The sequence below is a fragment of the Aedes aegypti genome, chromosome 2, assembly GCF_002204515.2.
Source record: "Aedes aegypti strain LVP_AGWG chromosome 2, AaegL5.0 Primary Assembly, whole genome shotgun sequence".
NCBI lineage: Eukaryota > Metazoa > Arthropoda > Insecta > Diptera > Culicidae > Aedes > Aedes aegypti.
In genome coordinates, this window is record NC_035108.1 from 219,208,304 (window position 1) to 219,224,999 (window position 16,696).

Sequence of the window (16,696 nt, forward strand, 5' to 3'; positions counted from 1 at the left end):
AACAAAAGATGTTTTATTCGGGTTAACCGAAAGGCCATATTGGCGACATCCACTCTCGGCTACCTCGGTTTCACCTTAACAGTACTTACATTTGTATAATTTCTAATTAATTGATACCGCAAAACGGGGTATCTTTTATAATGCTGGTAACTTTGATAGTACGGAGCCCTATACTGCATACTTAACAAAATGACTTATTTTCGGTTGATCAGTTAAACAAAACGAATGTAAAAGTAGAGGTAATTAGTATGCCATGTTAGAGCTGTCTTCGTTGCAATCGATAACATTTGAGCCTTACATTCATATATTAAAAATTAATAGGAATTGAGTTTTTTAAACGCTTACAAAAAATTGGCTGAACGATCACTATTTGATGAAGTTTTCAAAAGTTCGTCACTTATCCTTGACAGGCTAGTTATAGTCAAACTTGGAGCCAATTTTGTAAACGAAGTCAGGATTTTTCATAATACGTTAAATGCCTAGAGGTATGCAATACCCTATATGCTTATCGTTGTTCATTTGATTTTCCTCGTAGTAGGGTAACCAATATATTTTGGACCACCTGGGGCTGCAAATTTTCCTGTTTAAATCAAAAGACCAACTCAATTCCTATGACATTTGGAAATTAGGACTATTCCGCACTTGCAACAACCGTTTATACAAAGAAATTGTGTTTATTTTATCTGAAATTAATTCAATTCAATCGGTTCATCTATGCAACCGTTACAACACGTTACACACAGAAATTGAAGCCGTCAGAAATTTTTCAAATGTAAACAAAAACTTTTTTTAAATTTCGCAGAATTTCTTTGGTTTTCAATTGTCAATTGATTGATTAGACTATGGGCAAGCATATTATACAACCAGTGTCGTGGACTTTGTCGCCAAACGATTAAAAATGCCGGGTGTCCAAAATATATACTTTGAAGGTTCAAAATGTATTGGTGTGTCCAAAATAACAGTGCACAATTCAATTATTTTCGACGTTTTTTGGATCCTACATCACATTATTTTCTATAAATTTTGTACTTGAATGCATAAAATATAGTCCACCTTCTTTATAGACATTCTAAAATCTAGTTCCCATTGCAATAATGTCAAACAGTAGTTTGGTTCTGCATTTCCATGTGCTTACATATTTATTTTCAAAGTTACCCCAAAACCGATAATCGAAATTCGAATATATAAAAAATTATGGATACATTCAAAATTAATCGTTATGCAATCTTTGAAGTGCAATCGATAACCAAGGTACCAACACTTGTTTTAAAAATATAAAATTAAAAACTTCAAAACAGATAGCAGAAATAATCAGACTTTCGCTCAAAAACTATCAAAGTTATCTCGGTTTACGGTGCTCAGAATCGGTTGAAATCTTAAAAAAAAGTTTCTATTTGTTTCTATGTTCATAACTATGCGCTATGAGTGCCGGTTGAAAAAAATATATTTTTTTTATATTCTTAGACCCTTTAATTAAAAATTTTCAATAATTCAAGCGTTGTGCAAATGTATAATTCTTCGTGAAACGGAATAACTTTTTGTTAAACGAAATAAAATGAAAGAAATATGCAAAAAATATTTCTATCTGTTCTAATCATTAAGATAGATGAAAAACGATAAGAACGCAAGTCTGAGAAATGTGTTCGAGTAAATTTTGGTGCCTAACTGAAATGTGGGAGCCTAATATAATTAGATAGTTAATACATGTCATTTTATACATTTTACAGCTGTTTGGTTGTATAACATTAAGAGTAAAAACTGAAAATCATAAGGCTTCTAAAACACATAATCGTGGCGGCGTACAATCAAGCTAGTCTTAGTACCTCGGGATCCTGTAATGCACGCAAATGTGCATACAGATCGGGCCGGGGGTGGAGGAGGATCATGGCGGTTACCTCCAGATGAAACCTTGCAGGTGGCGGATCCGAAGCAAAAAGAAGAACAGGTAAGAGGGTGCGCATAGTTCTCTAGTTCAGACCATCTAATCATTAAAATTGGCACGCCACAAGCTTGAATTTCACTTAGTTGCATCTGAAAAAGTTAGATAAGGTCCGCAGTACATGCTTTCAAAATTCAACTGAAAATTACTTACAAAATCATGCAATAGACCCAATGTTGGTCTCATGGATTATCATTATTGGAAAGTTGCCGCATTGTAAAGTAGACGTCGTTTCAGTTATTTTTGATTCAAATGTCATCCATAACGAAAAACATCATGCGTAGAAAAGCTACAAAATAATTGTAAAATCATAAATCGGAAATATGCTTTTAATGTTTGGATCGTCACAAATATTATCTGTTATATGGCTTTTTATCATTCTACTTATAGGATCTCTTTCCACCTGAAGGCCATAATTGGAGAAGCATAGTATTTTCTCTATTAGTAATTGGATTTGTTATATCTGGGATTGTTACAGCTATATATCTTTTAGGGTAAGTATTTAGCACTAAAGTAATGCAAACAATAAAAAAATCTACCGTTACAGCTACGTTGATGAATTACTATACTGGTCTGGCAAGCGAATGAAATTAGACGATTTTCTGCAGAAGGAAATAATACCACAACGGCTTCCTTCAATGTGGATAAATAGCAAAAAATTTGTCTTTCAATCTGACGATGGAGGGCTTGCTGTACTAGACACTGCCACAAACACTGTGTCAACATTGGTGACAAACCATACTATAGTGAGTTTTATAAAAAAGGCATGTAGTATTCAAAAACTGAATAATCACATTTGTACTTCTAGCGCCAAATTAACGTGAAAGGTTACCAATGTTCACACGACCTACGATATGTACTGTTCAAGCATAACGTGAAGCAGGTAAGGAAGTATGAACTATGAATTCATTATACTTTATTTACAGGGCGATTACTATTTTCTGTCAGTAAAGTAAATGAACACAGAATGAAATGCGTGTGAGGATTTTAATTTCCGGTGTACAATCAGTTTATGTACGTCTATAGCATTTATTCTGACAACGCATAGATTGAATCTTATAAATTTTCGCTTTCTTATGTCGACTATTTAATTGAAAAATATAGGGGAAGTGGTGGTAAAATGAACAGGGGTGGTAAAATGAACACCGTGCCTTTTACCGAGAAAAAACAAATTTCGATGAATTTTCATCACGCACGGACGATTTAGAGCATAAATCGGAGTGTTCAGGTTAATACGTAAGTCAAATAAAGTGAAAACGTCAACAAAAACTAAGATTTTAGGAATCCACGTATCAGAACTGACGTAACTTTTAGCTCGGAAGACTTGAGGTTTTTCAGTGAGGTTATCGTTGTCATATGATGTCAAATCTCATACTTATAAATTTTTTTTGAACGGATTTTAATAGATATATTTTCGGTAAAGCAATAATTATTTTCAGAAATGTTTTTTTTTGCTCACCACCAACAGCTGTTCATTTTACCCACATAGTGTAGGTAAAATTAACAATTACATCGTTTTTTTCTGGTGCCAAAAATGTGTGATAATTTAGCTATTTTAGTCTGAATTCATGTCACTGCAATAGATAACATCCTAATTTTAGATGTTGTGGGAGAACTATACAAATTCCTCGTTTTTCAATTAAAAACACGATGATTTCCTTAAGGTGTTCATTTTACCACCCGTTCCCTACCTCGTTTGGTTAAAATATTTGATTTTCGATAACATGCGTGCCAACTGTAATGCTTTGAATACAACGCATGTGGCTAAAAATGAAGAAATAAAAAGAAATATGTAACCGTAATCCAGTGGCAAATTGATCACTATTTTAAAACTTTTTGTTGTGTTGTCCTTCGTAATTTAAATATTGTCAAATAAATTTCGACAACACGAGTACTCCATTGATCTTTATCAGTTTATGTAATCGTTTATTCATTAAATAATCTTTTACATATCAAAAAACTAGTTTTAATATCAAGATATTTAAATGACACACTGAGGCAAAATTGATCATCATATAACAAAGCAGGTTTAAAAATAAAATCTATCCCTATCTACTAAATTTGGGTCTCCTCAATCTGAAAATGATTTCTAAATTATTAGATGATACAACTCGGATATTAGATCATTTTATTGCAAAATTAAACTTTCAAAATCTACCTAATACGCCTAAATGTAGGAAATTTACCTTGAATTAAGCACATTATATGAGAATAAACGGTTTTATGGGCAAAAAACTTTACTTGTTATGCTATATGTATCAAAAATGAGTTCAGTAGTTCATACTCAAGCTTACACAATATTTTAAGCACTCAAAGTTGACATGTTGGCATAACACCAGTGAATTATTACGTACCGACATTTCCAAGTATACTGCTTACACCTTCAAAAAATTGAATATTTCTATGCAGAACTGACCCTAATAAAAATGGAATAGTTCAAAATCATCATTAGGCATCTGTAAACTTGAAAACATGGAATGTGTGTGGTGTCAACAAAACCTTCAGCATGCTTGGGAGGAAATGTTTCTTGGTACCGACCTGATCAAATTCGCCCCAGTGATCAACTTGCCCCCGGATTACGGTACCTACACACATTCAAGACAAATGATATAGACGTACAAAAATGGATGCAAGTGCAAATTAAAATTCAAGATGCCTTTATGATCATTTATATTACAGACAGGGAATAGTAATCACCCTGTATCTTTAAATAAGATTAATTTGGACATTAAAAGATACTAACGACAGCGACATAGTAATTAATCGAGATATTTCGGGCGTATTTTTTCTGAGTGTCATAAACTTGATATCGGTTTCCGGCTGATTAACTAATTCGGAAAGTATTTATTCATACAAAAAATAAATTAAACGATTTGTTTCTAGTGGGTCATATATGACTCATGCATTAGATATATCTAAATGGTTCAAAGCAATTCAATTCATTAGTAGGAAAATACTAAACCACGAATACACATAATCAGGTTCTTTGAAAATCAATAAAGAAAAAAGAATTTACAACTTCGGTCATTTGCTTCTCATTGTGTATCTTTGTGGAATACAATTTTCACCTAAAGTTTCATTTTAAAGTTCTAAAGCCATGTCCTTGTAAATCTGATTTCTGGACTACTCTGCAAAAGTTGGACTATGCCTCGAAACTATCGTGATTGCTGATTTAATTACTTTTTACTATTACAAATGAACTTAACCGTTATAATTCGTATCATACCAAAAACATACTCTGTACCCACATCAATAAAAAAATTTAATATTTCATTCATCTTTACAGGTTTACCGAATATCGTTTACTGCACTTTACACCGTATATGACGTCGCTAATGAGTAAGTATTTTTATTTGGAATTTATTTCAAATGTTTGTTTGCTGATTTTGCCTAAAACAAAAATTATCAACTATTCAAGCAGTTTTCAATTAATCATATTCAATCCATTTGAGATTTGAACCTGTCTTAAAATTTTCCTTGAAATTTTTAACAGTAATCTGCGGGATAACACCTAATGGGTGACATTTAGAATAACGATCATTCGGAAGTTCTCACACTCTAACTCTCCACCTTTCTTTTAGATGGAGTATATTACACCTTCTATTTCAATCCGGAATCACAACTTATTTATTTTCTTTCGTTGTGTCTTGATAATTATTGTCTGAGCGTCATTCAGGTGTTCTTCAAAGTATTGTTTCACCTTTTCGATCGCTACATACTCGTCCGTTGGGATACTCCAATTTACAACTTAAACATTTTAATTTCTGAGAATTCTACAATTCTGCAGCCTATGTGCTAAGAATCCTAAAATTTGTTGTTTGACTATTTTTGCATTGTCAGCGTGTTCCTGGCAAGATCCTTGACAGATTGCTTGCAATACCCATGCTATAATTTAGACGAGCTGCATGAAGTGTCCATTATTTGGATGATGTCTACTGTATTCTGTGTTGCACAGAAAATACGTTCATTCATCCATCAAATATATACTAAGAAATCCATTAAAGGTTCAATCTGGATTCTTTCAACAATGACATGTAGATTTAGTAAAGAATTTAATACAAAAAATGGGGTACCAATGCCTCTGGACCTTGGGAAGTATTTTCTAAGAATTTTGAGTGAAAATGATTATTGATCATATTTACCATAGACGATAGCAAATCCCCGACGTATCGTCAGCACGTTTTTTTATTTAATAGACGAGCGAGGCGCTGAAAACTTGGGAAATCGCCAAAGGCAAGTTTGGGAAACGATGCCATAGATCAGGCCTGCCCAACCTTTTCGGATCTTTTTGACATAAATGGTTGATGCGTTCGCAGTAATAGTCCGATCTGAGAAATTTTTACCTCAAATGAAAGCTTGGTATTATATCTGTTGAATTATGCACACTGACTTTGGGGCAAGTGTGCCACCTCTACTTTTTATAAAAACTATAATATTTATTTTCTCTTTTAGCTTAACAATATGTTCTCTTATAGTTCACAATACAATGATCAAAATATGATGAAAATGGCTCTATTTTTCACGTATTTACATCGACTTGTGCAAAGACAACCAAATTTGAGTGAATTTTTATAAGATTTCGTTGTTTCAAAATAGCATGGTGGAGGGTAAATTATTACCAGATTTTTCTAACGTTCTGTACATCGTGAAACTATTCAAATGTATAAGTTATTGTGGCATTTGAACGAAAAATTTATTTTGTTCTACATACGAAAACCAGTTTGGTTGAAATGTATACCTATTGGGGCAAGTGTGCCACCTATTTGGTAAGCAAAAATTGTTGGAGTGAAATTTATAAAAATGTAAACGTCATCAACAAAATCACAATAATAAACCAAAATGAGGCACAAGTAGTAGTTTCTAAAGTATAGTAGGGGAATAACTGACATTTTTGCCCCCAAAATGATTTTTTCTCAAAATATTCAATAATAACATGTTTTTTGGCTTATTAAGTACCGTTTTACATATCTCCATCAATATTTTACATATAACGGTAAAGGTAAAGTGCTGATCTAGTTGATTATTATACATATTCGCCGTAATATAAGGGTAATACATATATTGTATTGAATGGAGACAAAAATAACCATTTTAGTTATTCGAATTGAGTAGTAGGGAGTTACGCATGTTTTGAACCTTGTTATAAAGCATCCCCTTATTACGGTAAACTTAAAATTATTTTTCAAAGTATCGATTAGCGTCTGCTTTGTAAGTAATATTTATATGAAATAAAGAAAATTTCATTATAAGTAGAATTACATGCAATGTTCATTCGGTGGCCGTCTTGCCCCATATGGGTGGCACACTTGCCCCATAGTGTCGAAAAATAGGTTATTTTGGATGATATTTGAGAAGCTCCAAAACTAATATTTTTTGAAATAATTTTCTTTTTAAATGGCACAGTGGTTATGAAAAGATGTGAAACTAACATCATGAGGCTAAATTGGTGGATTTTATAAGCTTTAGACAAAGTTAGAGAACAATTTGCTTAAGGTGGCACACTTGCCTCAAATTCCGCTTCTAGTTGATTCTTTGTGCATATTCACTGACTTCGGTGAATCACGAAATAGCAACCATTGATATAGTCAGTCTAAGCTAAGCTAAGCTTTGACCGTGTCGCTTGCTCCTACGGGGGCGGGTGATGCGGTCAGGATCAATCGTGTTGCGCGTCGCTCGCATAGCACGATAAAACAGTGTCGCGGGTCGCATATCGCGAAACGCTTTAGTAGTGTTTGATCTTTGGATTTTATCGCTTGTTCTTGCGAGAGTGAGCCATGAGCCTTTGTTCGACGTACAATGCGTTAAACGAATAATATTGCGAATCCAGTTAGGCGTAAATATATCATGGATCGCATCACCTACAAATGGTGACTCACAAATCTTTACCTTATCCCACTAACCCAATATCCTTTCCATGACAACTGTAGAGATGCAAAAAATTCTTCGGTCTCTAGTAACAATGGTTGTCTAAATAACATTCCTTTCCTTCCCCTTCCTCCTTTCAAAAATTAAGCTCTCGATTTGTGCACATTGAGAAATGGTAAGCTAATCCCAAGTCCCATTCATTGAATCTCTGTGCAACTTCGATTGCTCTGTTCAATCACGGCGTGATTGAAGTGCTCACGCTTAGATGTAGCCCATTAGAATGAATCTTTCTGTTAAATATTCGAGCTGCCTGATTATACAGTTAATCTTGCTATAAAATACGTCAATTTTGTTTTTAATTTCGGCGGTTTCTGGTAAACAGTAAACGCCTGATTTTTTGACTGCTACAATTTTTTCTCGATTTTTCGACTGGTTCATCTTCAATTCATCATGGTTTCCGTTATACCATTCTTAAACTTTTGGTATTAGAAGGATATATCTTTTTACACACGTTGAGGACTCCTCTGATACCTATTTACCAACCAACGTTACTAGCAATTGCACATTAATGAAGTCCCTATATAAAGCTCGATTGTTACCTTAGCTGTCTGGACGACTGACTGGATAGCGTCCAGAGTACATTTACCTTTGCCGAATCTGAACTGGTTGTTAGACCTTCCGTATACGGTACTAGCTTGTTGAAGATTAACCTCTTCAACAACTTGCTCGTTGCATCTAGTAGACAGATAATTTTATGCACCGACTGATCACTTGATGCTTTCCTCACTTTTAGTAATAGCACCGGTAGCTTGCTTACTCTGGAATGGCTGATATCACGGCAGCTAGCTAGGTCCAGAGCAGCACTCAGCAGACTAATAACTGTGCTAACTGTTTCCACATATTCCAGAACTACATTTAACGCGGTCAGGGATATGGTAAGTGTACCAGTTATGGCCATAGTGATTCCCTATTCGGCCATAGGTGATTACTTTAATGTCTTCAAATTTTGAAAATGTTTGTGTATTGTAGTAGATTTAAGATATTTCTTGATGTTGCAGCATACAAAAAGACTTAAAATGTAAAAGTTATCAAAATGTCACATATGGCCAAATAGGGAACCACTATGGCCATAACTGGTACACTTTCCCTAGTTAGTTACTTTGATTACTGCTGCTGCTACGTCAACCATTTCTACTGGCTACCGATTGACTAGTTCAACTATCATGCTGTAAATCACATGGGACAATTTCTCAATTGACCACCACTTTCTTCAAAGTTGGAGTAGAACATACCGTTAATTTTTGCTGTCTCAAAACCTTTATTTGAGATGAAGACTTCGATATCGTCCTGTCGTCTCTATAGCTGCTAGTTGTTGAGACTGATCCGCCGCCTAGTTAATGTTGTTGGCTTAGATGCGCTATGGGGGCATTAGTAACACCACGTTAGTATACGTTTCTGAGACTGATTGCCAAAGCTGTTGCTGGGCTGCAGCAGTGTCTTAAGGTGAAACATATCGGAATCCAAAGATGGCCGGCACAATGGCCAACTTCTCCCCCTACTCACGTCTTCAAAGGCACAAAACTGGAGAAATAGTTGGCAAACGTTCCTGATCTTCTTATTTTAAACTTTCTGCTAGTGCACAAAGCCAAAATAAAGAGTGCACTGTTGTGGGATGCTTTCTTCGCGAGATTTGTGGCTTTGAAGTGTTAGTGCAATCTTAGAAGTTGATTCCAAACTGTTTCACCTTAAATCAACTTCGTTACTTTCGGTTTTGGCAGCTTTGATACTCCGCTTGAACCAGACATCTGGGTTCACTCATCAAGTGTCCGTTATCTGCTCTGTCGGCAAATGTAAGGCACTTTTCGATTTACTCAGAACCGTTTACCCTCTATCGCATTCGCTGCTGCATCTGCTACACAGCTTACTCATGTTGAGCCCATTGCATTTCCACGCCTTAATACCCTTCCCGAAGCACTTGAAGCAAACTTTATGAGGATACTGTAGGTTCAACGGGCATTCTGAACAGCTTACCTTGAGTCCGTTCAAGTTAATTACTGAGGGCCCTGTGTGCCCTTTCTGAGGCGGATGTAATCACCGCCCTCGTCAATGTCACACTGCTGCTCAAGAGCATTCGACATTCGACCTCATCGCCACGCACTTCCTGTACATATTGCTTTTATGAGCTGTATCTTTTACCTTGGCATCTTTCTTCAGGACTTGTGGAAGTGCTGGCTTTGTCCCGGTTGGAATGTAACACCTAAAAAAAGAAGGATATGACAGGATGTGTGAAAAATCATGAAATGCTAGCCTAACACCCGTTATGCAAGGACCGAAATGCTACACATTGGGTGGACGATGAAATATGGTGGACTTCTTCTTCTTCTTCTTCTTCTTGGCATTACGTCATCAATGGGATAAAGCCTGCTTCTCAGCTTAGTGTTCTTATGAGCACTTCCACAGTTATTAACTGAGAGCTTACTTTGCCAATGACCATTTTTGCATGCGTATATCGTGTGGCAGGTACGAAGATACTCTATGCCCTGGGAAGTCGAGAAAATTTCCAACCCGAAAAGATCCTCGACCGGTGGGATTCGAACCCACGACCCTCAGCTTGGGCTTGCTGAATAGCTGCGCGTTTACCGCTACGGCTATCTGGGCCCCAAATATGGTGGACTAACAAGATGAATTATGTCCACAGCTAACAGCTCAAGTAGCTGGTTGTTTATAGAGTACATTATAATTGACTATAACATAGTTATAACAGGATATATGGTAATTCATTTGTTTCCCTTTGCAATTTCAGCCATCATATGCCAATAAGACTAAAACGCTCTCCAAAACTGCAGACCGCTCGCTTGCAGTATGTGTCTTGGATTGGAAACACTACCGCAATAGCAATAGTAGCCGCTAACGACATATATATAAGACAATCACCATCGGATGAGGAAGATCATAGGCTAACATTTACAGGAGAAGAAAATACTATATACAACGGTGTACCTGATTGGTTGTATGAAGGTTGGTCAATTGGAAGAATTTTTGAATTTTCGTACATGTCTACTTCATTTCATCCTAAATTCATAACATGTTCTTACATTACTCTTTCTAGAGGAAATTTTTACATCATTCGAAGCAATGTGGTTTTCGCCAGACGGGAATCACATTATGTATGCAACATTCAACGATTCACGAGTTGGGCAAATGACGTACCCGTGGTTTACAACGACCACGACGTTATCCGCAGGCAGAGATGATAATAGAACACTTTTTCCTATTTCTAAGCAAATGCGATATCCTACGCCGGGTTCGATTAACCCGGAAGTGACACTATGGGTTGTGGATATAAGAAACCTTAGCAATATAGTAACTTCGGAATTAAGTCGGCCTGCAGCACTAGAAGAACAGTAAGTTTTGTGACTAATGTAAGGATAGTGTTAATGTCCTTATTTCACCTTTATTCCAGAGATCACTATTTTTTATCGGCTAACTGGATAAATGCTCCCACCATGCGAATATCGACAGTATGGGTAACTCGACCTCAAAACATGTCTTTTGTGGCATCATGTGAAAGTCCAGACTGGCAGTGCATAGAAGTAAGAAGTTTTGGAAAAATGTCGATTTTTTTTGTAGTTTGTCTTTCAACTAATTCAATGTTATCTGCTTCTCTAGCATCATTCTGAGCGAGCTCCCGAAAACGAATGGCTGGACATATTACCTCATCCTGTTTTTGCTCCAGATGGGGACAGCTTTCTCATGATGGCTAGCGTACAGGAAACGGGCACTGAACATTTTACTCACATAAAACATGTTACAATAACCCAACAACGAATAGCTGTGATATCTCACGGACGTTATGAGGTAAGTTTTTTTAAACATTTTTTAGGTTTATTACTTTTTTTTGTTGAAACCCAAATGTAGTTCTGAAAAAAAAACTTTTGATTGAAGAGTAAGAGAATCATGGAATAATCATGGAAGTGCAAAAACCAACACCCTTCTTTTTTTTCATTTGGGCCTCACACTTGGGATGACACTGTGAAAATTTGAACGAAATACTTTAAATTTGAATCCCACCACTGGTCCAAAGTACTTTGGAGAAGACTCCTGAAGGATTGTCTAAAAATTCCAAAACGTACGTTTGAATCATTTTCGTTTTGATCATTTTGCATAGCAAATGATAAATTTAATTTGATTGTTAATTTGCTTCAAACTGACATGCGGAAAGTCAAAAAACTTGTCTGACTTGATGACTTTAATGAAAAACATTGCTCATGAGATGAGAGATCAAACATTTGGGAAGTTGTGCTTACCTAAATATTGAACGGACCCTTTTAAACGGGTTAACTTGAATATTGCAATTAGCATAACAGTTTGCTTATTGTGCATCCGAGTAATCGCTGCAATGTCGCTCAACTATCGCGTCGCTGGACTGGCGAGCGCCTTGTAGTGTAGTGCTCCAGCGACGCATTGAAATAGCCTGTGTCGCTCGAGCACCAATATGAAAAGATCGCCAGAGTCCAGCGAAGTTTTGGTCGCGCGAAGTAGTTGAGCGAAGTTTGTGTTCGTTCTTGATTTTGCCTGCACTGACAATATTTTTCCGCTATTCCAGGTTGTGCGTATACTAGCATGGGATACATTTAATCATCTGGTCTATTACCTTGGAACACATGGCAAACGTCCAGGTCAACAGCATCTATACGTTGTGAAAGATCCAGTAAATGAGGAACTCAAGAGGTAAATTACATTGGTACATTGAAATGTGTTTTTTCATGACATACGATCAACAATCTTATGGAGGTTATGTTTGGTTCAAAATCCTTCACATCCTTTTAATCCTTTTTATTTTCAAAACAGATCCGAGCCAACATGCGTCACTTGCGACCTAAGCGAAGTATTGTGGAGTAGCCGATATTATTATAGTAATTGTACGCACTTCAACGCTTATGTGAGCCCTCCCTCTCACACTGCTACAAATTCAGGAATTACTCATTACATTTTAGAATGTGAAGGTCCAGGATTACCGTTGGCAGGTACGTTAAATTAAACTTGAAATAAGGAGCCTTCCGAATTGAAGGTCTATGGGTGCATCAAATATTTGGTAGTAATTGGTATTCGATCGGACATGTGGAATACATTCAAAGTTCTTTCTTGGATGCAATATAAAAACACGTAATTATAAATACATATATTTGGTGCACCTCAGATGTACACTACACTCGTTATGTTAATTTTTGATTATCTAGTTTGAGTTACCGAGTTTTGAAAAGCATAGTATGAGATTACGAGCATGGTGTTCGCTGCAAAACATGATTCATCAAGATTTCCATACATAGGTAGATTGTAATTCTTGAAACAAAATGGACTCGAATCGACATCGAATATCGTCCGGATCATTGGTCAAGGTGATAATAATCACACTTTGTCATAAACCTGTGCTTGTCGTCGATGTTGCTTTTTGTAATCTTTTGTCCACTACTGATACCCTTTCTATGTTGAGTTCATAGAAATATACCAGATAAATGTGATATTTAGACCCACTAAGTTCAACGTTTTACACGAGAGCAACCAGACAACAATGCACATATTGTGCAAGTCCTCTACTGTTGTTCCCTGTCCTATTGTCGTATTTCCATGGAATTTTGTGCACCCAAAAGAAAGTCTAATGCAAAATATGTACCGTCAACCGGGGTGATTTTCAACACTTTTCAACCTCAAAGCTACACGAATGAAAAAAATTAAGGGTTCAGATGAGACAAAAAAAAATCTGGTATCGCAATCGACACGTAGAGAATACCACACGGTATTCATTTTATCATAATTTGGATTCCTGGGATTAGGAGAGACGGAAGATAGGGGAAAAGCACCAACTTTCGAACCATCACTTGTTTTCGAACCCATTCATACGATTGGCCTACTTTGTATGAAAAACCGAAAATTGGAACAGAATTCTTGTATGTCGATAATAGGTGCTTTTCACCTATACATTTTTCATGCTTCCCTTAATGTGAGGTATTATGCAACACACAATGCTACCTAAATTTTACTATCAAAAAATTATCCAAAACCATGTTTTTTGGCCATTTAATAGTTTACTACCTATTATTAACAATACTCAGAAACAGAACAGAAATTTTCATTCTTTTTGTTATACTAAACTTTTTTTAATTCGTTCAAATTAAAAAAATATTTATAATTTTATCTCTTCTTTGGAATTAGAATAATCGTTATTATTGTCATGCATACGAATCTGCTTTGAGATGATCGATTTATTTATTTAATCATAATGAGATTAAAACAAATATATTAATTATGAGAATGATTTCATTAAACATACAAGTTTTTTTTTTACAATGTTGGCTATGAATCTTACAAAAAATAGAAATAATTTTCAAAATATAATGTGTAGGATTCCTCAACATAACATGATTTATACAAAAAACTTGGGCGAAACAGAATCCTTAGCAGCAATCCACAGAATCCTAGCATAGATTATAATCAAATCTGCGACTTAAGGTGACGATGAATCGAAGCCAGACCTCAAATTTTCAAGAGCACGGATCTGGAGAACCGAACACCCGTTTGAGCTGGAAACTTAATCGATTGGTCACCACCAGCGAGTGACCAATCGATGAAGTTTTCAGCTTAAACGGATGTTTGGTTCTCCAGATCCGTGCTCTTGAAAATTTGAGGTTTGGCTTCGATTCATCTTCACCTTAATGCCCACAATACTGGACAGAGTCTTTATCGAACACTAGGTGGCCTTTCGATAGAATTCTGCTTTTGAAATACAATCTTATTATAATTTTCAGAAATTCTAAAGCAGATTTTAAAAGTCTTGTGTGAGATTTAGACCGAATCCGAGGAACAACTTTCACATAACTCTACGCAAGATTCTTAAAAAAATCTTTGCTGAGATTTTCAAAGAATCCTGAACATGATTTTCACTGAGTTCCGGGCAGAGTTCTTAGATTATACTTGGTAAGTTACTCGAATAATTCTCTGGATTTCAGATCGAATTCTGTGTTGCATTATTCTTACATAATATAAAATTGCATTTTTTAAATATTCAGAAAGATTCTTATATAATCTGGGTGAAATTCTCATAGAATTGAATATGATAACAAAATTCTGTGATGACCACTTACAGAAATCTGAGCAGGATGGTCAGAAGTAATTGTATTTTCTTTAGTTTCGCCAAAGTAATTTTAAGCATTGATTGAATGTTGATAATTCAAAAAAAAAATCGCTCACTTTAACCTTGTTTTGAGGTTTACGCGATTCAAAAAGGTTGGGCAGACTTGTGGTAAAAGTTTAAGGGCGAACTACTGAATAGGTTTTTGACAGCATACGGTATACATTTTCAATCATGAAACCGTTTATTTCGAAAAAACATGTTTATTTCAAGAAAAAAAATGCCTACATTTAGGCGTTCTATAGGCATGAAATGGTCAAATACTTGATTTTGTCACACCCCTTGGCTTAATCTCAACTTTGAGTGCATTTTGTTTTCCGTGTCCCTTCCGAAATGTCAGATAGGAACAATCCCAGTGTTAAAACTAAAAACCCCTGTGGTGTTTTTGTCGACTAAGCGAACGTCAAACATGATCAAAAAGTCAAGGTTCATTTATGAACCCAATTTTTATATTAAAGTTTAAATATGACATAGCCGATATTTTTTTTTATAAAACACACTGAATCCGTGTTTTTTTTTTTTTTTTTTTTTTTTATTAAGGCACTCCGTGCTCGTGGCCACTACTGTGCCGGAATCAGTTGATCGGTAGCTTCTTTATCGATACAGATCTATTTTTAACCTATTTATTATATTTACATCAACTTTCACTCTCTCCTACTCTTTCACTCTCACACCGAGCAGGTAGAAGAGAGCTCTGCTGTTAGTGAGGCTAGCTGCCTGCGAAGAGGGTCAGTTTGTCTCAGTCACCATCTGATACTGACGGAGGATGAATGTGCTCCCCAAAGCACGCTCCTCCGTGCGGTGTCTTCTGGTGGCTGGACGGTTTTTTTTTGTGGAGGGGCTGGGAATTGAATCCATGACCTTCCGCTTATGAAGCGAAAGCGTAACCTCAAGGCTACGGACCCCCCTATAGCCGATATTTGAGCTGGAAAAATTTAAAAAGTAGTTGCAAGAACATGCTCTTTCGTATTATCAAATAAAAACAAGAATTCATTCCAAATTTCAGGACCCAATGGTAAGAATTAGGACACAATTTTCAAAATTAGTAGACAGGATTTTTTTAGTTTAAAACCTCTCTTGCTATTTAGTGAACAATTTCGTGTATTATTTTTCATATCAATATCAATTTTATATCAATTTTTAATATTCAAGCTAATTTTATGATATGTTAAATGCTATTTCATAAAAAATACAATTCTGTAGACAAATAGAGGGTAATAAAATACTGAATTTGTCAAAATTTATTTAACAATATTTGAGGTCCTAAGGATAATATAGGTTAATATTTTCAATGCTTGGGTGGAGAACCGTGTGCAGCATAGGAAGGAGCACATAATTTACACTTTTTCTCGGAACAGTTACTTTGTAGACGATTAGAGTGCATTGAAAAACATGATAAACTTTTAATTCCTCCGAAAATGTACAGATCCGGTCAGTGCTCATATACGATTAGTGGGATAAAATCGGAAAGTTGGTGTTTTGCAACATTTATAACCTATGTTGTTTCTACCCTAAACTTAAGCGTTTGGTACTAACTTTGGAACAGGGTTTTAAGACCCTATTAAAATCCTGGTAGATATCAATATTTTTACAAAATTTAAGTCGAGAACAAAGAGAAAATGGTAAACACTGAGCCAGCCGGAGAAAACTGTCATGAACATAATTGCATGGGCGGTGGTGATCGAAAAGGGGCAGCGAAATCT

The 16,696-nt window shown here is 35.7% G+C and overlaps 1 protein-coding gene across 5 annotated transcripts in view; it reads left to right on the forward strand.

Annotated features, from left to right (window-relative positions):
• The window catches only part of LOC5569579 (dipeptidyl peptidase 4), a 66,324-nt gene that overhangs the window by 28,037 nt on the left and 21,591 nt on the right, over positions 1 to 16,696 (forward strand). For 3 of the 5 annotated variants that reach the window (XM_021844039.1, XM_021844042.1, XM_021844040.1), the window contains exons 2-12: positions 1,728 to 1,945; positions 2,330 to 2,433; positions 2,487 to 2,685; positions 2,748 to 2,822; positions 5,226 to 5,278; positions 10,608 to 10,822; positions 10,914 to 11,208; positions 11,268 to 11,397; positions 11,474 to 11,662; positions 12,411 to 12,535; positions 12,656 to 12,831. In XM_021844039.1, coding sequence (XP_021699731.1) covers positions 1,838 to 1,945; positions 2,330 to 2,433; positions 2,487 to 2,685; positions 2,748 to 2,822; positions 5,226 to 5,278; positions 10,608 to 10,822; positions 10,914 to 11,208; positions 11,268 to 11,397; positions 11,474 to 11,662; positions 12,411 to 12,535; positions 12,656 to 12,831 — 1,669 coding nt within the window. In that variant the 5' untranslated portion in view covers positions 1,728 to 1,837. Of the gene's footprint in view, positions 1 to 1,727; positions 1,946 to 2,329; positions 2,434 to 2,486; positions 2,686 to 2,747; positions 2,823 to 5,225; positions 5,279 to 10,607; positions 10,823 to 10,913; positions 11,209 to 11,267; positions 11,398 to 11,473; positions 11,663 to 12,410; positions 12,536 to 12,655; positions 12,832 to 13,044; positions 13,204 to 16,696 lie in introns of all 5 variants that reach the window. The other 2 variants (XR_002500326.1, XR_002500325.1) reach the window with 2 other exon arrangements.